General features: G+C 40.2%; 3 protein-coding genes across 3 annotated transcripts; 2 read left to right on the top strand and 1 right to left on the bottom strand.

Moving 5' to 3' along the window:
- The first annotated feature begins 1,567 nt into the window (after window positions 1–1,567).
- LOC128398699 (olfactory receptor 14A16-like) lies at window positions 1,568–2,527 on the top strand. Its single transcript, XM_053359951.1, has one exon. It carries the CDS (start codon window positions 1,568–1,570, stop codon window positions 2,525–2,527), a length of 960 nt encoding a protein of 319 aa, XP_053215926.1.
- A 5,634-nt stretch (window positions 2,528–8,161) lies between these two features.
- Window positions 8,162–9,151, top strand: LOC128398698 (olfactory receptor 14I1-like). Its single transcript, XM_053359950.1, has one exon. The coding sequence runs from the start codon at window positions 8,162–8,164 to the stop codon at window positions 9,149–9,151; it is 990 nt and encodes a 329-aa protein (XP_053215925.1).
- A 2,223-nt stretch (window positions 9,152–11,374) lies between these two features.
- On the bottom strand, window positions 11,375–21,868 carry LOC128398697 (vomeronasal type-2 receptor 26-like). The gene is made up of 5 exons (XM_053359949.1): window positions 21,714–21,868; window positions 19,698–19,989; window positions 18,027–18,878; window positions 13,972–14,098; window positions 11,375–12,294 (listed from the first exon to the last, which is right to left on the bottom strand). Exons 1-5 carry the CDS (start codon window positions 21,866–21,868, stop codon window positions 11,375–11,377), a joined length of 2,346 nt encoding a protein of 781 aa, XP_053215924.1.
- Between the last annotated feature and the right edge of the window lie 1,426 nt (window positions 21,869–23,294).

Genomic DNA, 23,294 nt, shown 5'->3' with positions numbered 1-23,294 from the left:
TCTTCCCAAAAATATCATGGGGGACTTTGCCAAAAGTCTTACTGAAATCAAGTTACACTACGTCCACAGCATTCCCCTGATCCACCAAGCTTGACAATTCAATCCATCAAAAAAAGAAAAGGAAAAAAAGGAATAAAGAAATGAGATTTGTCTGGCATGACTTGTTTTTGAGAAACCCATGCTGGGTCTTGGTAATCACATCATCCTTTTCTATGTCCCCACAGACTGACTGTTGAATTATCTGTTCTCAAAGTTTTCCTGGTTTCAATGTCAAGAACTTAGGCATGTGCCTCATCTGTTTTCCTTAAATATGAGTTCCATTGTAAAGCCCAAGGATATAATTGTCAGATTCACCTTTCACTTAATTAAGAGGAATTACTCAAGAGAGAGTCAAAGTGCTAAAATTCCAGGATTCCAAGACCATTGTTTTACAAAATATACGTGAAGGCACTTTGGGCACCACCACTACTCAGCCTTGTAATGGAGTATCTACACAAAGTGAAAATTCCATATAGATGAGGCTTCCCATTCAATCTGATGGTCATAGTGGATGGAATACTGCATTCGGCGACCTGCATTCAATTCATCCTTTAGGTGAATCCTAAATGTAATGTGACGATACTTTGATGGAACGTATGAGGGTTGGGAGACCCAAGCAAATGTAAAAGGGTAGCTGATGCTGTCCACAAGCACCAGCCTAATGTTATCTGTCTCCAGGAGTCACACCATGTTGAGTCTGTTGTATGCCTACTAAAACACAAGTATTTTTAAGACTGCTGTAAGGGGAATCCATTGATTCCCATTACCCAGATTGCATTAAAAATGTTGTTAGAATCAGCTTACTCATATTGTGCTAAGAATGTGTCAAGAATATTTGTGCAGGAATAACTCAGCCTTGAGCTAGCCTGATAACAAGTTCCATCCTCTTCTTGCTGAACAAGGTTTCTAGCTCTGATAATGCCTGCTTTTCCTCTGTGAATGTCACTTAATTTCTACATCCATGTGTATAAAGCTAAGGAAAGGGCTCTATATAAGCCTGTGTAATTTATACATCTGTGGAATCGACCCTGGTGAACTCCCCAGTGACTGTTGCTTCTTGTCGAAATAAAACTGCATTAAGCTTTCCTTGCTGTGTTCATAAAATAATTCCAACATACTATTATATTGTACCCAGGACCAGAAGTTCAAGAGGGGTTGCCATAATCTTAAATGCTACTTTTCATTCACCATAAGGTGAATGGCGACCCAGTTAGCTATTATGGCCCAAGTCCTTTATATAAATTCTAACAGCACTTTGGATCACGGACAATCTAAGTTCACCACCTGCACAACTCTCAAAATACACATCTGATTCAGTGTTGCTGAGCTGTACAAGACTCATGAGAATTAAACCTTCAGGGTGTGATTAGACATGAGACATGAATAAACTCAATGCTGAAGCTTACCACTGTTAGAACAGATAGAGAGATGTTGAGAGAACATCACTAAGATAGTTACAGCTGAATAAGAAAGAAGTAATATGATATATTTCTGTTCACAGGTACCAAACAAACATCAGAGAAGCACAATGTCTAACCAGTCAAGAGTGAATGGATTCCTTCTTCATGGATTTGCTGAAATCCAGCAGTTGCAGATATTCCACATCATCATTTTTGTCATGATGTATTTGGTGGCCTTCATAGAAAACCTTCTCATCATCACAGTCATCATCTATAGCCACCAGCTTCATACACCCATGTACTTCTTTCTGGCCAACCTGTCATTCCAAGACTTTGGCTCCATATCTGTTACAGTTCCCAAGTCCATTGCAAATTCATTGATGAAGACCCAAACCATCTCTTACTCTGGATGTATCTGCCAAGTCTCCTTTCTTGTCTTCTTCATGGTCTCCCACTTCATCATTCTTGGTGTCATGGCATATGATCGTTATGTTGCCATCTGCAATCCACTGCATTATGAGACTGTTATGAACAAAAAAGCTTGCATTCAGATGGCAGCCAGTGCATGGATTGGTGGAGTTTTTTATTCAACTATGTACACTGGGGCTACATTCAGATTTGAGTTCTGTTCTAATGTCATCAATCAGTTCTTCTGTGAAATCCCACAACTGCTGAAAATCTCTTGCTCTGACTCATATCTCAATGAAATTTGGGTTCTGATTTTTGGGTCTTCTTTTGGCTTCATTTACTTTTCTCTAATTATTTTTTCTTATGTTCAGATCTTCAGAGCTATTCTTAGAATCCCATCCAGCCAAGGGAAGCAAAAATTCTTCTCAACTTGCTTGCCTCACTTTATTGTTATTTCCCTGTTTGTGGTAAGTGGCACCTTTGTCTATTTCAGACCAAGTTCCAGTTCCCCATCAGCATTTGACCTCCTGGTTTCTATGTTCTACTGCATGGTGCCACCAGTAATGAACCCACTCATATATAGCATGAGAAATAAGGAACTGAAAGTGGCATTCTGGAAACTGATTACTAACATTTCTCCCCCAATCCTTCGGCAAAAACCGTTCTCCAGTGCATTTTAAAAAAACAGTTTCTGTTGTCTATATGCCTTGCGCAAAATTTCCATTCATATGTTTGTTTACTCAGAAGTAGGCAACACTGAACTCAATGGGAATTACTCTCAGGTAAAGATTGTAGCCATATAGGGCTTTAGACTGATGTTGTACTAAAGCTTTGATCCTCCCTACCCATTACCCATGCTAGCAGAGGCAGACTGGTAAATTATCACATGTTAAAATTCATAACAATGTTCTCCTTAAAAGCTTATACAGTGGTACCTTGGTTTAAGAACAGCTTAATTTATGAATAACTTGGATTAAGAACGCTGCAAATCCAGAAGTAGGTGTTTTGGTTTGTGAACTTTGCCTTGGAAGAAGAACATGTTCTGCTTCCTGTTGAGTGTGTTCCATTTGTAAATTGAGTCTGCCACTGCTATTGGAAAGCACACCTTGGTTTAAGAAATGACTTTCAGAACGGATTAAGCCCGTAAACCAAGGTACCACTGTATTCCTCAACATTTGTATTAGTTATAAATTCTTGCTGTGGAAATGTAAGCCAATAGATAAAAAGTAATTTCATTCATGGGAGCTTACCTATGTACCCATTCTTGCAGGTGTTGTAAATTTTCACCGATTCAATTGTTTTTAACTCATTGTTGTGTATGTCATTATAGGGATGTTATAATGTTTTTTTTTGTTTTCTTTTTATGTCACAACTTGCACATATGGCAATCAGCATTCAGAATGACCCTTGGGTGGCCACAAATTCCCTCTTGTGTTATGATTTCACATCCCAGCCCTTCTGTTGACATGCAGTCTCCATTTTGCAGATGTGGGATTGGAGCCAGAAGTGGAGGAATGGGAAGACTGGAGAGACAAAAGGTCATTGGGAAAGAGCAGGTGCAACACACTCAAAGGTGTTTTCTATTGCGTTTCATTCCTTAAAAAATGAGGTGAAATGTTTTATCTATAGCCTTTATAAAGAAGTGGGAAAGTGTGACTAGAATAAGCTTGCCATAGTCAAAATATATGAAGAGATAAAACAGTGCAACGTGCATTAGTACTCCAAATGAAGATGGGGCATTTTATACCAAGATTGGGGTGTCCCAACATGTAGCCTACAAGGCCGTTTTTGGGAGTCCTAGGCAGGGCAGGTAACAGCAAGAGGGTTTTGGGGCAGGGTTGCTGGCATCCTGTGTGGGTGAACTGGTAGCACTGCTCTAAATCTGGTGCTGCCCCCCACCCACCAATGTCAGGAAGGAGGAAGCAGAGAGCTAGGTGAGAGCTGCCCCCAAGTCCCCAGAATGCTGCTTCTGGTAAGTTGGAGGGGCTCCTCATTGCCTCCTGTTCACACAGGTCAATGACCTGGCTGGGGGCTAGAAAATGGGGAATCAGTGGGCTGGCGAGGAATGACAATTTGGGGCGATCAGGCTAGGTAGATCTTGGCTGTGCAGAAAATAACTGTCTGGTGGGAAGAGCAAACATGGGCTCTTGTTTATAGATTAGCAAGGGGGGGATTTTTTTTAGATACCCACCTCTAATGTCTCTCACACCCAAAGCACACACACATGTATCAATAAGGAAAGGGGTCCTTGGATTTGTGACTTTCTGCCTCTTCTCTTCACCCCCAGCAGGATGGACAGGGAGAGGGATAGTCAGGAGTGCAACTGCATGAGAGGGATGGAATGTGGTGGTAATTGTTTTGTGGTTACTTTGACTCCTGTTCCATATGCTCAGATCTTTCAGGGGTTGGATTCTCTCTCACACACACTGATCCTGGATTCTCCCACATTTTTGTGTTTTGCATCTATGTATTGGTAAGGGAGTCACCCTGAGTATGCAGATTAAATTTATTTAATAAATAAATGAATAAATACATTAAACCATTAAATTGTGTGTGGCATATATTAAATAGTATTAACTCTATTGTGAACACTTTAATTAATGACATGAAAATTTAATTCAGTGTGTGGTCTGTGGTTTCGGTATCAACTCTTGTGTCCCACTTGGTTTGAAAGGCTGGACTGCCCTGCTATTGATCCTCAGTTGTGGGAGTCAAATGCAACCCCTTAGACTCCTCTACGTGGCTCTTGGGACACTCCACAGTCTATAAATCTTCAGTAACACAATCTCCCCATGCCTGCTTCACACCTTCCTGAATTGTTTTGCCTGACTGAAATGTGTCCTTGAGCTCTGTTAATGCCTCTCACTTCTCAGGATGGAGGTTAGAGAGGGTAGTCTGCGTGTACAGAATCTAGCCTACTTTGCAAATGTAAAATTCACATTTATCGCTGCATCTAGTTTTATCTCTGGCCCTGTCCAGCAGTGGTACCTGGTCCTGGTCCAGGATGTAATGTGGTCCTTGACTGAAGAAGGTTCCCAATCCCCTAGACATCCTCATCATTTTAACACATAGTTGGGGAGTGGAGTTGCACTCCAGGACTGGCATCACATTTAATTAGACATTGGCCCCACCCAGATCTGAAGCAGCACAGGGCAGTGGTTCCCAGGTTGACACAGAGTAGGTCATCTTGATTCCTCCCATATTGAAGTCATTGGGCAGATGGTATGGGGGCCAGGGGCGCTGTGGAGAGGCCCAATATATTTTGACAGTTCCTGCCACAACCTGCACTGTGGTGGGTCACCTCTTTACAAAAGTATGCCACTGGGACTGGGTGAGTGGCCATTTCTGATTCCGCCCATTGCTGAAAGATTGCTCAGCAGCAGTCAATGGGGCAGCATGGTCAGATGGGGAAATTAGAGGTCTGCTGAGGAATGCCTGCAAATGCATACAAACACAGGCAGAAATATTAGCAAACTAAAATTAGCTAATAGGTATGTATCTTCTGGTTCGCCAGAAGCAGCTTAGTCATGCTGGCCACATGACCTGGAAGCTGTACACCTGGAAGCAAGATGAGCGCCACAACCCCAGAGTCGGTCACGACTGGACCTAATGGTCAGGCGTCCCTTTACCTTTATCTTTATGTATCTTCTGTCCTCCATATTTTCAAAAAAATGTTGCACCAAATAACAAGTTGAATGCATTTCCTGAATGTCTCTATTGCTAGTCTCTGGTGAACTCCAGGGAGCAAATCTCTAGGAACACAAAACAGATATTAGTACAATCTCCTCCCCATGTTGAAGAGGTGATTACTGGCATCAAAACCTGATTGATTTTCATATATTTCCATGAATGACTATCCAAATACAGTTAGCTGAAGTCAATAGAAGAGAAAGTGCTTTTGAAGGTAAGAGAAAAAAAAATTAATTTATATAGTTAAAATATTACTTAACACCATAGGAGTTACTTAATTGATCTCACATATATATTCTCTAAAGTTTCTATTTAGGAAAATACTGCGTTGAATCTGTCCACACACCCCCTTCTTTCTGGACACTGGAATATTTTTGGTATTTTATTCTTCACGAAAAATGTGAAATCTTTTACTGAAAAAAACAATGTATTATACAATGCAGGACCACAATGAATAAAACAAAAGCTGCCTTCAAAATTCCAAACTAGATTTATATTCTCAGTGAATTTGGGGATTCCTCTAGAGAATTTTTTTTTTTTTTAAGAAACTTAGTGGGGAACATGAAATTGGTTTCCTTAAGATTTCCAACATTTCTTAGTAGCATTCCATAGACCACTTGCTTGTTTGTGGATTTTGCAAGCATAGCATTCAAAATAAATTCAAGGATTCTCCTCAGGCGAAATTTATAAGGAATGTAATGGGAAATCAAAATGTTTTTACATGGCTAGTGAAATTTCTGAGTATTAATTGGAGTTTATGCAACTTTTGTAACTACAGTATGACTGTGTACATTAATTGCTTTTCTAGTGCTTTGATGCTAGGATGCTTATCATATGTAAAGCCTGAAAAATCATTAATTTTCAACGTATCTGGTTTCCATGGAACAGACCTTTCCCATTTTGGTTCTGTTGTAGTCTCATCACACTTAGCTGGAACTTAGAACTTATTCACACTTACATTTTGCCCTACTCTTTTCAGGAACAAGCCAACACTTTAAAGCTCCATGTCCAAGCACTCTCTCTTTTGCCCCGAGCTTTGCCCATGAAAATCTACTCTTTAAAGCTGAAGTGCAACAAATGGCAATTTGGCTTTTCCATGGCTTGCTGTTTGCTCCTACTCAGCTTTACAGAGCAAGTTTACATGGGGAATACTCCTGAGCTTTAAAGTGCAGATTGTGCCTGGAAAGTCTGAAGGAAAGTTAAGTGTGGATAAATCCTTACATACAAAGTAAGCATACATAGCTAACCACTGTATGTCATTCAGTTGCAAGAAACAGTTTCATCATGTTCAGAACTTTTATGCCTCATTTCCTCACTTTCCTTTGACTGTTTAAATGTCTCCATTCTTTGACCACAAATATAAAGTATTTTTTGCCAATGTAGTTTTCCTTCCCTCAGATATTTCCCCCCCCTTCAGAAATGATTTGCTATGGGGGATGGGAAGTGCTGATTTTCAACTGTGGGGAGATACAAATCATCCTTTGGTGTGCAAATAGAGGCTGTGTGGGGTTAACAGCATAAATCTAAGGTTTCCCCCACCATTTTGGGGGAGACAAATTGACTTTGACTGTGCTCAGCTCTTGTTTTAGGCATGTTATGGAGATGATGATGATGTTGTTGGCAAATTATACCCTGCCCACCTGGCTGGGTGGAGAGAACGAGTGGCAGTCAACCAGCAATTTGTCTACCTGAGTTAATGGAAGTGGTCTCGGATTGTGCTGGGGGAATTCAATACCCATCAGAAGACTAGCTTGTTTGTGCTGGTTCAGGGCTTCATGGCCACTATGGCAGCTATGGGGCTATTCCAATATGTCATTACTACATCACATGCATCAGGACATATTCTTCATTTGGTCCTGACAGCCATGTGGGAGGGCAAAGATCTGAAACATCTTAACCCTTATCATGGTCATGTCTTTTCCTGTTGAGATTAAACAATTTAGTAGCTCTTTCCCTTGGAAAGGGGGGGGTATTAAAATGTGCACCCCCAATTGTCGTGGTTTCTGGTGAATTTCTGAAGGTTTATGGGAACGATAGTTGCTCCTTCCAAAGCCATAGTTGATCTATGGAACCGAGAAATAACAAAGGCCTTTTCCAACGGGCAGAACTCTTGTAGCTCCTTGGTTTACATTTGAGCAGAGGTATAGGTAGGTAATTACAAGGTAGATCAAATGTAAGTGAAGAAAATCTCATTATGACCTTATTGGACACAAATGACACTGCTGGGAGCCATAATTAGGAAATTTTGTGCCATTAGTATGTGGGTGACACTTGGGTTTATCACTTTGTTCCATCTAAAACAGGAGATGTGGTTCAGGAGCTATACTTGTGCTTGGAGACAATGATGGGCTGGATGTGAGCCAATAAATTGAAGCTGAATCTTGAAAAAACAGAGGTGATATGTGCTCTGAGTTCTCAAGTCTAGAAGATTAGGGAATGGCCTGTTCTGGAAGGAGGAGGTCTATAGCTTGGACATGCTCCATTGTCACTGAAGGTTCAGTTAGGCACACCTATTTCTAGCTCTGTTTTATTTGTCTCTTATAGCACTTCTTAGACAGCATTGTATTATTACAATATTCTGTTACAATTAAGAGATAGCACTTCTGATTCTTTTTACAGATAGCATGGATGTTAGCAAGGATCAAGCCATTGCTAACCAAAGTACTGTTTCAGAGTTTCTGCTTCTGGAATTCTCAAAAGTTCAGAAATTACAAAGTCTACACAGCATCCTGTTCCTGGTATTGTATTTGGCAACTGTAACAGGGAATCTTTTAATAATCTCTGCAGTAGCCTTTGACCACCACCTGCACACACCAATGTATATCTTCCTGATGAACCTGGCCATGCAGGACCTGGGCCAGGTTTCGGTCATTATCCCCCAATCCATGGCCAATTCCCTCATGAATACTACTCTCATTTCTTATTCCGGATGTGTTGGTCAAGCCCTATTCTTCACCTTCTTCTTATCTACTGATTTTTTCCTCCTCATAGTCATGGCCTATGATCGGTATGTTGCTATCTGTAATCCACTGCAATACCAGGTGGTGATGAACAGGAGAGCGTGCACTGAAATGATCCTTACTGTATGGATCACTGGGTTTCTTTATGCAGGTTTGCACACTGTCAGCACTTTTGCAACTCCTTTCTGCTCCAATGTTGTCAATCAGTTTTTCTGTGAAATCCCACAGTTAGTAAAGATTTCCTGTTCTAAGAAAAATCAGATTGAAACTGGAGTTCTGCTCTTGTTTTCTCTCATTGGGTTAGGCTGCTTTATATTTGTTCTTGTGACATATGTACAGATTTTTAGTGCTGTGTTAAGGATGACATCTGCACAGGGAAGACAAAAGGCCTTCTCTACCTGCCTTCCACATCTCATGGTATTCTCCACATTTATGGTCACAGGCTTGTTTTCCTATTTGAGTCCCATGACTAATACAGCAACACATTTAGATTTAATTTTTACAGTGATATATTCCATGGTCCCACCTTTGCTGAACCCACTGATTTACAGCATGAGAAATAAAGAGATCAAGGCTGCTTTGTCTAATTTGTTAAGACTAAGGACCACTTCCAATAATATACTATTTAGTTTTCTTCTCTGTGTGTGGATTTAAGTGGCACCCTGATTTTCCACATTGGTATCAATGGGACCAAAGTGAAACTAAGATAATTTATCCAATCAAATTTCTCTAAATAATAATAATAATAATAATAATAATAATAATAATAATAATAATAATGCATGTCAACACTCTTCACTTCATCACAATTACAGATGGAGATTTTAAAAAACATTTTTTACTGAGAAACTACCCAGGTCACACTTTTCAAACCAAAGTCTGGAATTAAATAAAGCTGTTGTTCAAAATGTGCACTTATTTTATTTTTTTCATGCAGTTCTCAAACTCTATTTCTCCCACTAAAAAAAAGTAATCATGGGGCAAAAGTTGGAGCATCACCACTGACACTTATTTTGAAGAACAGAACATGACTCTTAGGGCCAAACTAGTTGTGATGCTAAATATGTATTAGGAATCATTGTGTGTGTGTCTCTCTGTGTGTGTTTAATTAGTAGCATGGCAGATGTGAGGTCTGCTACATTTGGGGAGGGGAGTTTTAACTCCTTCTCCACCCACCCATTCCTACGCTTCCCCAGTGTTTCCCTTCCCCCACCTTCTTTTGGCTTATAAAGGAACTTTCTCATTGATGCCAATGGAAACATTCCTTCCAGGTCTAATGGCAAATTGGAGGGAGTGATTTTTATCAGGACCTTGACCTTTGATGAAAGACATTAACCCTCTCTTCCCTGTGTGTTGCAGTCCTAATGAAAATCATTCCCTTCCACACCTGCAATTAACAGCTGCTTGGTTCAGTGCTTAGATAGAAATTTGAAATCATTAACTCTATTCAGTCATGTGTTGAAATGATTATTTTAGTATTATGCTGCCTGTTATTATGCTTTTAAAAAATGTAAAGGTAAAGGACCCCTGACAGTTAAGTCTAGTCGCGAACGACTCTGGGGTTGCAGCGCTCATCTTGCTTTACTGGCCGAGGGAGCCAACGTTTGTGTGTAGACAGTTTTTCTGGGTCATGTGGCCAGCATGACTAAGCTGCTTCTGGAAAAACCAGAGCAATGCATGGAAACGCCATTTACCTTTCCGCAGGAGCAGTACCTATTTATCTACTTGCATTTTGGCATGCTTTCAAACTGCTAGGTTGGCAGAAGCTGAGACCGAACAAAGAGAGCTCACCCCGTCGCGGGGATTCGAACCGACAACCTTCGGTTTGGCAAGCCCTAGGCTCAGTGGTTTACACCACAGCGCCACCCGCATCCCTTCATTATGCTTTTTATTATGTTTTTATTATTGATGCTCCATAAAATGTGTTCTTAGTGCTATCCCTGGTCCTGAGATCTTTTGATAAAGGGTGTTATAAACAGTAATATAATAATAATGTGTTCAGTTCACCAGCTAGAGTGCACACATTATCTCTGTAGAGACATTAGAGCATATCTGTATAAAAATTCTATGACCAACCACTTCCATTCAGTTTAAGGGGAAAGCTTTGCTGTTGGTGAAATGTGTTGACAAATGCAATGGTGTGATGGACATTTGCAATTTGGTGAATGTTAACCTTCATTGACAATTCCAGCCATTTTAGGGGACAACATAAAATTTCAGAAATTTCTGCAACCTTGTAGGAAGTCACACTTCAACTAATTAAATAATTTTATAATATTTTGCTGATTTGTTTCTGGAAAAGGTAATGCACCTTTATAACATCTTGGTAAACAATGTAAACACACTTTGTGACGTGCTCATTTCTTACATTAAGACTGCACTCTTATGGACAGTTACCTGGGACTATTAACCATTGAACTGAATGGGACTGACTTTCAGAGTAGATGCATATTGGATTGTGACATAATGCATTCCAAGAAGCACCACTCCAGGAAAACAACAAAATGCATCCTCACTGCAATCATTTATGAGTCAGTGTCAATACATATCATACAAAAAGCAAGATTCAATGAAAATTTTCATTATATAAACAGCTGATTGAGAAACAATAGGACTACAGAGCTGGATGGTTGCCTATGTTACAAATAAAACAGGAACCAAGAATATATATTAATTAAGAACAGTTACTGATAAAATAATGACTTGTTTTATCATGTATTATTTGTGTTAGCTGTGTGGAACACATTCATAAAAATAAAATGGACTGGATTGAACTATATGGTAGCACTGCAGTAAAACCACTGCCCCCTTTTTAAATCCTAGTGTCAGACCACTGTCCCAACTCAATACATACCATAGTAGATACATTTTTTCCCCCTAAGGTTCTTGGTTGCTTCCATTATTTCGCTTTCTTAGCTGCTCCCTGTGATTCAGCTCAGGCTTCAGCAAAATAATATAGCATTTGGGAGAGAAGATACAGCCTAGTAACCCAGCACTGGAAGCTAAAATAGAGAAGATCTCCACAGCCACCATGTATTTGCCTTTGGTGCTCAGGTACGTTGGTACAAATGACACCCAAACACTGCAGAACACTAGCATACTAAAAGTGATGAACTTGGCTTCATTAAAACTATCTGGCAACTTCCTGGCTAGGAAAGCCACAGTGAAGCTTATAACAGACAGAAGTCCCATATAGCCCATGACAATGTAAAACATGTTGACATAGCCTTCATTACATTTTATGATGATCTTTCCTGCTAGTGACTGCATGTCAACATCTGGAAAGGGGGGAGAGATTCCTAGCCACACTGCACAAATGACTCCTTGAACAAGGGAGCAGGAAAGAACAATTGAACCTGTCATTGTTTTCCCCACCCATTTCCTCATGCTGGATCCTGGCTTGGTGGCCTTGAAAGCCAAAACCACAATGATGGTTTTGGCCAACACAGAAGAAACAGCCACTGTGAAGATGATGCCAAAAGCTGATTGTTGTAGAAGACAGGTCACCTTCTTTGGTTTTCCGAGAAATAAGAAAGAACAGAGAAAGCAAAGCAGGAGAGAGATCAGAAGAGTATAGGTGACATCCCGGTTGTTGGCTTTGACTATGGGGGTCTCTTTGTGCTTAATAAAAGTTCCTAGCACCAAAACTGTGATCAGGGAAAGCATAGCTGAGAGTGAAGCTAAACTAATCCCTAATGGTTCTTCATATGACAGAAAGCTCACAGCTCTGGGAATGCATCGATCTTGGCCTTTGCTTGGGTACTGATTTTCTGGGCATCTGAAACAATTGTCCATGTCTGGGGGGTAGAAAAATATTTTAGTGCCAACTCATGAAAGACCTTTGGGGAAAATATCACAATTACTTCTGAGGTGGATTTGCTGCTCGCAGAGAGTTCTAGCTTTTCATTCCATGTACAGAATTGGTTATGTGAGAAGACATTTTTATATTAAACATAGAATCATAGAATTTTAAAGTTGAAATGGACCCAAGGGTCATCTAGTCCAACCCCCTGTAATACAAAAATATTTTGCCCAATGTGGGGCTCAAACCCACAATTTGAAGATTGGGGACTCATCTATACAGTTGCAGATAAAATGTTTTAAATGTGTTGTAAAGTGCAATATACACATGGGACACTAAATGGCGACAGTGAGCTATGCTAAATTTAATTTATTTTTCAAAACTTTTTTTTAAAAAAAAATATTTTCACAACGTTTTTTATATGTGTATATATTCTACCTAAGAGTCTTATGCTCTACCAACCTATAGTCCAGAAAGCTTATGAATAACAGTATGTACTGATTATTATTATCATTCTTAGAAGTGATTGAATAATATTATTTTTATGCTAGTTCTTTATACTGATTAATGCACATTTAACCCTTTACTTTGTGTTTTAGCAAATCCTCAAGTGCATTTTTGTCTTTCATGTATTGAATGCTGCCTTGAGCAAGAACAGCAACTCTAAAATAAATAAATAAATAAATTAGTCTGCTGCTAGGTTTTTTGCTATAGTTTTTAATTTTCTTTACACACTCTTATTTAATTAATTTGAGTTATTACTGTGGTTTTAATTGCTGCAATCCATTCTGAGATGGATTTAGGGCAGGCTAAAAATATTCTGCAATAAATAAGTAAATAAATACATAGGGTGACAACACACACATAATTCTGCATGTATTCATTGTTGCAGGACATTCTAAGCAGGGTTTCTAAGGTATTTGTAGAATGCAGATAGAAGCAGTTGCAGTGTTTGCCATTTATGGATTATAAGCTGGAGACACTCATGACAATTTGCCTTGTTTTCATTATGTTGGAGTGATTTCTCTTTCTACACACATTGACAATATACCGTATTTTTCGCTCTATAAGACGCATCAGACCACAAGACGCACCTAGTTTTTGGAGGAGGAAAACAAGAGAAAAAAAATTCTGAATCTCAGAAGCCAGAACAGCAAGAGGGATCGCTGCGCAGTGAAAGCAGCAATCGCTCTTGCTGTTCTGGCTTCTGGGATAGCTGTGCAGCCTGCATTCACTCTATAAGAGGCACACACATTTCCCCTTACTTTTTAGGAAGGAAAAAAGTGAGTCTTATAGAGCAAAAAATATGGTAGTCTGTGACGGCAATACATGATTCTTGACTAATTGTCTGGGTTGGTCAATTACAGTTAATCATGGAATTCTAGATTTCCCAATAATATTGTCAGATAAAGTCTGATTCACACATCAACGTACCACATGAATTCTCTTATCATTTGATGACCTACAGATAAATGTGTAAAATGCTTTCATTGACAAAGACTGCATTTGAAGCAAGTACTCAGATTGATGAACCAGTTTCGAGGTGGAGTAAACTTGTTGTAACACCTTGGAAAGATGGCACAAACTTAACACCCTCACCAAGTACTTACAACCATTCAATGGTCTGTTAGATAAATTGGTGGTATGTGCAGCAAATGTTGGTACCACTAACCCTTTTGGTTTGAAATCTCTCCATCTGGGCATGGAACACAATCATAGCAACAAAACTTCACCCCTTCTCTCTTCTTCTTCTGATAACCAGGGTGGCAGGAGTCACAACACAAAGAAATAGGCAGCACCTATCAGCAAAGCAAGGAATATGATGGAATCAATGAGAGGAAAATAATCACCTTTTTTTAAAAAAACCAAAATGAGTAAGCTGTTGACTCAGAAAAATCAAATTATATTGAACATTATTACATAGTACACTACTGAGCCCAATAGTTATGTTTCCAGAGAAGATAAATTACTTGTTTTAGTGCATTATTGTATAGAAACAGGCATGACTTTAGATGCTAGAAAGACAAGATTTGGCCCTTAAATATGTTTTATTATACGTATCCACAGTCTTGCCAAATACAAGGCAATTATTGTGACTAGACTGAGGGATAAAGAGTTGAGACAAATGAAATGGGTTAAAATGGGGCTACATTTTATTACTAATATGAGAAGTGCATAACCTAAAACCTCAACCTTTGGTCAAATATCTTGACAATGGCAAAGGGTATAGTATAGAACTGGAGTCTTATCACTCCCTTCTGGTGAGTAGAGAGGCCTTCTTGTTCCTGGTGCCCCATGACTCTGGGCACCTGCATCTTAAGAATGTTACATATCCAGCATATGGACCCATAACCTAGAGTAGCTGTCTTCCAGAAACATTCTTCACCTTCAAAGGTGCCAAATGGTGTTCATCTATTCCCTTTTCTCTCATTAACTTCTCCAGCACCTTCCAAACACATCAACACATTTCTCTGCATCTACCGCTAAACCCCTATCCTAGCATCCAGTATATTGGGGGGGGGGGATGCACAACTTAGCCAACTTGTGGTCCTAAAGTAACTGGAAATCCTGCACTGGATAAAGGGGTAGACTGGGCAGGTGTAGGAAATGGCAATAGAGGCCTACAGAGATGTGGTATATGTTGGGATTTGTGTGCTCACCAGCTGCGTGATAGCAGCACATTGTTTACATCATGTGATACTTCTGATGTTACTGAGCGTGAGACAGGATGTCCTACACTGTTCTCAGGGTTGTGTTCTCAGTGTAACTTGAGACCTTCCTGTGGTTGCTGCAAAGGAGGAAGGAGTGAGTTGTACGGAGGCTGCTGAGAGAGCAGACATGATTTGTACTAGCTCCATGTACAGTGTACAGTCTGTGAATAAAGTAGGATGTTAGACTACTTTCAGACTGTTTCTTTCTTCTGCTGAGATGCAAGGGGAAAGTGAGTGTGCAACTCTCAAAAGGGAGGTGTCGCTTATCACCGGTCTCCCTGGACTGACCGAAGACCAGCCAGGGGCAGACCACCAGAGAGAGGCCTCAGAGCCTGGGAAGAGGAGTCAGCCTTTCCCAAGGGGGCCACTCACCAACAGTATAGACCTATAGACCCATGACCATGCTCCCAGATGCCAGTGTGTGTGCATTTCCCTCATCTCCCTCATCTCTGTATTTGGCTCACCACAGCAGAACTTCCAGATGCCCCATTTTCTGACTGGAGGAAACAACTGTTTCCATGCAGAGATTGATATATTCAGCTTTCTTTCTTTTTTTTTACACCTCTCCTTAGTTTCTAAGAAGGGATGTGAGTGGCACTGTGGTCTAAACCACTGAGCCTCTTGGGCTTGCTGATCAAAAGGTCAGCAATTCGAATCTTCACAATGGGGTGAGCTCCTGTTGCTCAGTCCCAGCTCCTGCCAACCTAGGAGTTCAAAATATGCCAAAAAGTGCAAGTAGATAAATAGGTATGGCTCCTGCGGAAAGGTAAACAGTGTTTCCCTGCACTGCTCTGGTTTCGGTGTTCCATTGCACCAGAAGCGGCTTAGTCATGCTGGCCACATGACCTGGAAAAAAAACTGTCTGCGGAGTGGACAAACGCCAGCTCCCTTGGCCTGTAAAGCGAAATGAGCGCTACAACCTCAGAGTTGTTTGTGACTGGACTTAACTGTCAGGGGCCCTTTACCTTTACCTTTTTTTGTTTCTGGATGCAGTAAAAGGCACTGGATTTATCAAGACAAATTATCATCCATTACATGGATCTTGTTATTCAACAAAGGATAGTCTCAAACATTGGCACACCCATATGGAGAATGGAAAGTAGCTCCCCAAAGCACCTCAAAACTCATACCTGGTTAAAGCTTCCATGCCACACAATTATATCTTCATTGATGACAAGTTTATCTTCCATTGGAGCTTTGTGTTCAAACTTTCCAATTTTCACTCTAAGGAATGAGTTATTTGGGGAAATCACTAGGTTCACTATGTCAAGGTCAGCTTCCATTTCCTTTTTATCATTAAAGGACACAATTTCTTCTGCAGAATTATTAAACACAACGCCTTGAAGAAATGGGTGGAGCTAGTTGAAATGGGTAAAAATGAAACAAAGGGGTAATAAACTATATGTTTGGTGTCTTTGCATTAAAGAAACTTTATACAGAGCCTCTAAGAGGATGAAAGCAAGAATATTCCAAACAACAAAAAACTTGAATCCTATTACCCTAAACCTTAGTAAAAGCAGCAGCAACACAAGACCAAAATAAAAAGACACATATTATCTCAACTAGTCTAAAACAGTGGTGGACAACATTCAACTTTGACTGCAATGACTCTAGTTGGGTGTTAGAGTCCAACAGCACTCAGAGGGGCACAGGTTTCCCATCCTTGTTCTATAAGGTGACTCTAAAATATATGAGCAAATTAAAATGTATTTTAGTACAAGAAGAAAAATAAAGTGGGTGGCAGGTGAAGCTTCCTGAATGAGCAATCTTCAGCTATGGAGCAAGAATGGAAAAGGCCATTTGGAATATTTTTGAAACCTCCATGCTGGGTTTTACAATGTTTTTATTGATTACAGTTGTTTGAAGTTTTATGTAAGTGCAGCCTAAACAACAGCAACAGCTGTTCTGCAATAGCGGAAGATGGGAAATGTACACTTATTACTTGAACTTATATACTCTTTCTCCCCAAGTGGTGCTAAGTTTCTAGTAAAGGTCATTGGGGTGGTGCAGGTTGGGTGGCATGGTTTGCAAGTGCTGCTGCTGCTTACCCAGGTGGAAAAGGGGAGGAGCAAGGCGAGAGGAGCTCAACATGATGCAAGCATGGTGGCAGGAGTGTTGGATTGGCACTGTGCACACATAACATTAATCTCACCATGCCTCGAGCCTCCCCATCTTAGTATGTAGCAGTGGAACTTGCTGTATGGAAGCCAAGTGAGCAACACCTCTTCATCTCCACTGACCACTACCGGCACTTTCCTATGTTTAAGCATAATATTGGAGTATATACTTTATAATGGAATTACAGGAAGACAAAATGGGAAACCATAACAGTTTATCAAAAAATAATGTGCACACCACCATTTCACCAGTTATTCACAGATCAACAGGATATTGGATGTTTGATATTATCTCACTTTGTATTGAGATTTTCTTGATAACAAATGGTTGTCTCCAATTAAGCTTTACACAGAGTAGACCTATTGAAATGAATGTACCTAAACTAGTCATAAACATAGTCATAGGGATGTGGGTGGTGGTGTGGTCTAAACCACTGAGTTTCTTGGGCTTGCCGATCAGGTTGGCGGTTCGAATCCCTGTGACGGAGTGAGCTCCCGTTGCTCGGTCCCAGCTCCTGCCAACCTAGCAGTTCAAAAGCATGCCCAAAAGTGCAAGTAGATAAATAGGAACTGCTCCAGCAGGAAGGTAAACAGTGTTTCCGTGTGCTGGTTTCTGTGTTCTGTTGCGCCAGAAACAGCTTAGTCATGCTGGCCACATGACCCGGAAAAACTGTCTGCGGACAAACGCTGGCTTCCTCGGCCAGTAAAGCAAGATGAGCACCGCAACCCCAAAGTCAACTGTTACTGGACTTAACTGTCAGGGGTCCCTTTACCTTTACCTTTATCTTTACCTTTACCTTTACCTTTAAACTAGTCATGTCTATTAATTTGAATGGGTCTACTCTGCATAGGATTATCACTGAATGCAACCAGCAGTAAATTCATTGTAGAAATGCTACCTCCCAAGCCCCAAAATCTTGAAGACTTCTCTTCTTTCTTTTTATCCTGTGAATGGATCTAGATGAATACATTGCATGGAAAGAATGCACCACAGCATAAACAGCATTATAGATGCTGTAGCTGTGGCCAGTCACAGCTATTTCAAAGAGAGATCCAGGAAGACTTTCTAGCCTTTCCTCCCCTGTACATTCACTACCATCCTCCATCAGATTCTGGGAATTTGGAAATGAGCAGCCAAATATTTGCTCACAGAAGTCCTTGAAAAAGCTGTTTTCTTGTGTCCTGCAAAGTTTTATATTCTGAAGAAATTCCTTAAAGCTTGGAAGCTCGTGTGAGTGCGCTGTGAACAAAATAGCACCTTGGAACACTTGCAAATTTGCTTGGGCTTGAATGCTTGTTAATGCAACATCGATCTGGGCTGTCATGATCCACAGCTTTCTCCAAGACATCATATTTTCTTTATATACAAGATCTGCTATAAGAATTAACCATGAAATGATCATAGTTTCTCCATAGATAATCAATGTATTAGCTGTGCTATTTGTCAAACGTTGGTTAATATTGAAGGCCATAGTGTTCATTTGGTTTCCTGTATGCCAAGATGCTTGCTTTGGAATTCTTTCTGCAAAGGCTGAACAGATGCCATTCTGAGAAAGCATTGGTTCCAACACCTGCAAGAACTGTTCTCCACTATCATCATTCACAGCAAATAGCCCAACCCACATCCATCCAAAATGCTGAAGTAATCGGAGAATCCCCAGGTACTGATGAGATTCATTTGGAATCATGCGGTAAAAGGAAGATAGTTGTGTTGTATCACTTTTCCCTGGGGCAAAGGAGCCATATGTGAGCTATAAAAATTTTTTAAACTGTTCTTATTTCAGTGGTGCCTTTGTGATGGAAAACCTGTCAGTTTCAATTTCTAATTTTTCCACTTTTAATATCAGTTCTTCACATTTCCACACCAGATTTTTTTAAAAAATAGTCTGCATGAAAATTCATCAGCAATTTAGTGACTTCTCTAATATGCACATTTTTGTATGCAATGTTGCCTAATATATCCAATTTTTTAAAAGCAAATTCCCTTTAATTACATAATCATTTTTGTAAGCAACTTTCAGTAATATATGCATTTGTATGTGTGCACTTTGCTCTAGCATAGGCATATTTGAACACATTACTTTGCTGAAAAACTGCATTGCAAAACTTGCAGATGTGCAAATTTCAAAAGATGACTGTGTTTCAGTTTGCATATGGTTTCAGAAAGTGCAGATTAGGTAAATTTGCTGTTAAATACAAATCAACAAATTTTCTCCCCCATCACGAGCCATGCATTAGTAGAGATGTGCATGGGACTGCTTTGAATGTAAAAGAATTTCCATAAAAACAATGCACTATCACTGTAAAATAAAGCAACTTGAAATAACAGCAGCTATTGCAATAGCATACAAGCAGACTGTGGGGTACAATTTATGGGGGGGGGGGTAAGAAGGAAGACTTCCAAGATGTCAGATTCTATTCCAAGGCACCTGTTTTCCTAGTCTGTCTGAAGACATGCCTCATCAGGATATGTTCTATAATCATCACACAATATTTTGTTTTTCTGTGAACCATGCCTCTCTTTCTGTATGATCTTTTAAAGTCCCCCAATCTCCATGCACAAATCCTACCTGTGGAATCTTGTAGAGACCTAATATGTCTGATATGTGAAAGGAGATGTCTGAGCCAAGGCCACCAATGACAGCCATCAGGTTTTTTGGCAAATCACACCTGTAGTTGGGGGGAAATCTACGCAAATTGAAAAGCAGGTCCAGAGTGGTACGATAGGTCATCATCAGGCTGTAATAGCTGTCATAGATGTGGAAACCAAGTGTGATATTATGCAAGATCTTTGGATTCTCATTGATCTCATTCACAGCAAACGCCAAGGCTAGGATGTGCTGGTATAACTTTGCCACCACTCTGCAAATGGAGTTACATTCTCTTTCACAAGAGGATTCTACAATTCATATGAATCACTTTCGCACTGCGATGGCCCACACTACATTTCATTAAGACAAGTCTATACACACAAATGTCATAAATTTGTTAGAGTTAAATGGGAGGGGAGTAAACGTCAGAGAAAAACCAAAATGGTGATCAGAGGAAGAAAGATCAAATGATAACAAGATGGATGGTAGAGCAGTGCAACACTGAGAGAATTGGTGAAGTACAACTTAAAAGCTGCATTCAATTATTTAGTCGCAATGAATGTATGGTGCTTTCTTTTATGAATCAGAGCTTTGGTTTGCCTTCTCTACCTAGAGGTGATCCTCCAAGGTGTTAGAAAATGATTTCTGTGAGCTTTCAAGTGGTGCTGCCTAGGATTGTACCTTTTATATGCAAACAATGTGCATCGTCAGTGACTATTTCCAATCCACCCACCATGGAAATGCCCTGAGAGAGAGCTCTCCTCTACTCAACCAGATATATATGGTGATTTATTTGGCTTTCTATTGACTTGCTGCTTTAAACAACTACAATGAATACTGTGTCCACTATTAGTTTGTGCTCTATTTAAAAGAAAATGCATAAAAATATACTTTTCTGAAGTAAATTATACTATACTGTCATTCCTAGCGAGGGCCATTTAAGGGAGAAGGAAAAACGAACAAAATACTTCTCATCTTTTTCTACTTAAGCTAGTCTCCTGATCTGACACCCATCAGTGTTTTCAAACATCTTTTTCATGTTTATCCAAAGTGAAGAAAAATCTGGATTTGCACCAGCCTGTCTCCCTATTAGTATAAGGGAATCCATATGATGACCTCCACATCTAAGTGCTGTCCCAGACCTTTCCCTCTTTTACTGTGGGTCTTTAAAATCCTTGCAAAGTGCAAAATGTTCGAGATAAACACAGAGACATGGACATTTAATGGAAGGAAATATCCACAATTTTGTTCTGGTGTGGACAAGTGCTTAGTTTCTTTCCTTTTGAAATCTAAGTTCACTACTTTCTATATAACTTATTCCATCAGCTTTGCTATCTTCATGTCTGATTTTCCTCATGTCCACATATCCTTGCAGGCAACATTTTCAAACATGAGGCTTTCTGTTTACTTATTTATTTAGGCTTTAATTTCTGATATTCTTTTTAGAGTTATGGTACCTTATAAATATTATGCCTGCCTATATGCAAATGTGGTGTATGTAAAGAAAACATGACCCTCTGATTCCAAGACAGGAAGAATTTTTCATCAAGGGAGGAGGAAATGTGGATATACTGTGAAGATGTGAGGACAACAGAAGAATTAAAAAGTCAGTGATTGAGAAAGATAGGAGCCCTCTTTGGGCATTCAGGCTAGACACATAAGCACAAAAGTATGTTGGTGTGTGAACAAGGTGTCCCTTCTCCAAAGGAGGCTGGGTGTGCAACCACTTCAGCACTGACTTATATATTTAGCATGATGATCTGAAGGGGGCTTGCAAGTATGTTTTCCTGAAAAGTAAAAGTAAGGGATCTTGATCCCAAAGAGGCTTTCAAATATATAAGACAAACATGCTAACAGGCCCACATTGGACCTTTTCATAATATACATGGTGGTCAGGAAAGGAGGTTGTGTGCATTCCCTGTCCCTCTAAACTCATTTGCTGCAATTCACCCCATACATACATTGTTTGAGAAGTCTATTTCTTGCATTACTCACACTTGAACATCAAACTCATCCTGGGAAGGGTGTTTGCTGAAGAGAACATCTGAAGAAATGTAAATTATCTGAGAAGCAATTCCACCAATGAGAAGGCTACCTGATTGATACCACTCATGTGGAATATGGAGAGGATCGTTTATATGGCACTTCATGGTATCAACATTGAATATCATGTGAGATAGCAGAAGCAGCAACACCACTGGTCTCACCATTTTGACAGCAAGGCTTGTCTCTAGACACAAACTCTCCTGTGTCCTTCTATAGCAGCAGCTTGTTACATGGAACAGGCTACAGTTTATGATGGCTTATTCTGTCAATAGGCTTCCTGAAGATAATTTCTCCCCCCATTGGTAACAGAATACTAGTACTTGAATTGTCATGTCTCAACTATAACATAAAAAAGACAGACAGACACTCTGTTCTCAGTTTGTTCTCAAACAAAACAAAAACAAAAACAGAGAGAGCCCGGAGCACAACTCCTAGATCTCAATGGTATAGGAGTTTTTATAGGCTTTCTTGTCGATTTTTCTTCTGGAAAGCCACAGGAGATGAAAAGTAATGATAATGATTAGTGACTGTTAATTATAGGGGAGATAACAAACTGTCAGGAGTCCAGGTTCCCAGCTTGATAACACAGTAAGCACAGGATTTATTGCAAAAAAAAATAAAAATCAACAGATAGCTCCGGACAGCTCTAACAAAGCCTCCAGCATCATTACTCAAGATGACCCTTCTAAAGAGTCCTTCTGAGATCTACAGAAGATATTGAACTTACGACTCTCATGTCTCTTGTTTTGCTTCCTGTCTAACAACCCTCCCATTCACCAGCTTTTTGGACTAATTGTCTTAGCTCCAACCTCTTCCTGTTCCGACAAACTATCTCCTTGCCTGTTTGCGCCTAACTGATCTTCCAGAGAGCTTTGACTATGTTCTGGCTCGCTCTCCGTTGTTCCCTTGGCAATCGGCATTCCAATGCCTGTGGGAGTTGCACTGGGCACTGTTCAGCCTGCTGCAGATCTAACTCTCTCTGTTCTGCAGCAGGCTGTGGAGTTTCACTAGGAGCTGCCTCATTCCTGACACAAACTCTGCAAAGGATGGGGTCTGAGTGACACCACTGCTAGAAAGCTCTCCCACTGCTTCCCACTGCTACCCTTTCAATTATATGAGAATTATGAATGTATGCCTCCCTCCCCCCAGTCTTTCACTTGTCCCACTGCTTTTCCCTGGGAAAACCCGAGCTTTACTGCTGAATCAGAGCAAACATTATTTGGGTTTTCCATAGATTGACATTTTATCTGTTTTAGTGTCAAGGAGCAGGTTTTCACATGGAAAGTGGCAAGGCAAACAGAAAACTGCACAGGCCATGCTTAGAAAGCAAAGGACAAGTGGAAAACCACTTGAACTCATGCTTCCTAGGCACGGGACAGGTGGAAGTGTGGACAAGTGATAGGTCTCAATACAAGCCTTAGTCCATACTGAATAGTGTTCTCGAAACTCATGAATTTGACCAAACTGTGGGAGGCAAGACAGGAGTGCCTGGCGTGCTCTGGTCTGTGGGGTCACGAGAGTTAGACACAA

This window comes from Podarcis raffonei, chromosome 13 (assembly GCF_027172205.1).
Source record: "Podarcis raffonei isolate rPodRaf1 chromosome 13, rPodRaf1.pri, whole genome shotgun sequence".
Lineage (NCBI taxonomy): Eukaryota > Metazoa > Chordata > Lepidosauria > Squamata > Lacertidae > Podarcis > Podarcis raffonei.
This window is presented reverse-complemented; position numbering and strand designations above follow the sequence as displayed.

Excerpts from the sequence above, each read along its gene's own strand:
- LOC128398699 (XM_053359951.1), top strand. The coding sequence starts at position 1,568 with ATGTCTAACCAGTCAAGAGTGAATGGATTCCTTCTTCATGGATTTGCT.
- LOC128398697 (XM_053359949.1), bottom strand. The coding sequence starts at position 21,868 with ATGAAGTGCCATATAAACGATCCTCTCCATATTCCACATGAGTGGTAT. Across the intron at positions 19,990-21,713 it reads GATGAGTTTGATGTTCAAGT|AGTGGTGGCAAAGTTATACC; the intron begins GTGAGTAATGCA and ends CTCCATTTGCAG. Across the intron at positions 18,879-19,697 it reads GTCTCTACAAGATTCCACAG|CTCACATATGGCTCCTTTGC; the intron begins GTAGGATTTGTG and ends AAATTTTTATAG.
- LOC128398698 (XM_053359950.1), top strand. The coding sequence starts at position 8,162 with ATGGATGTTAGCAAGGATCAAGCCATTGCTAACCAAAGTACTGTTTCA.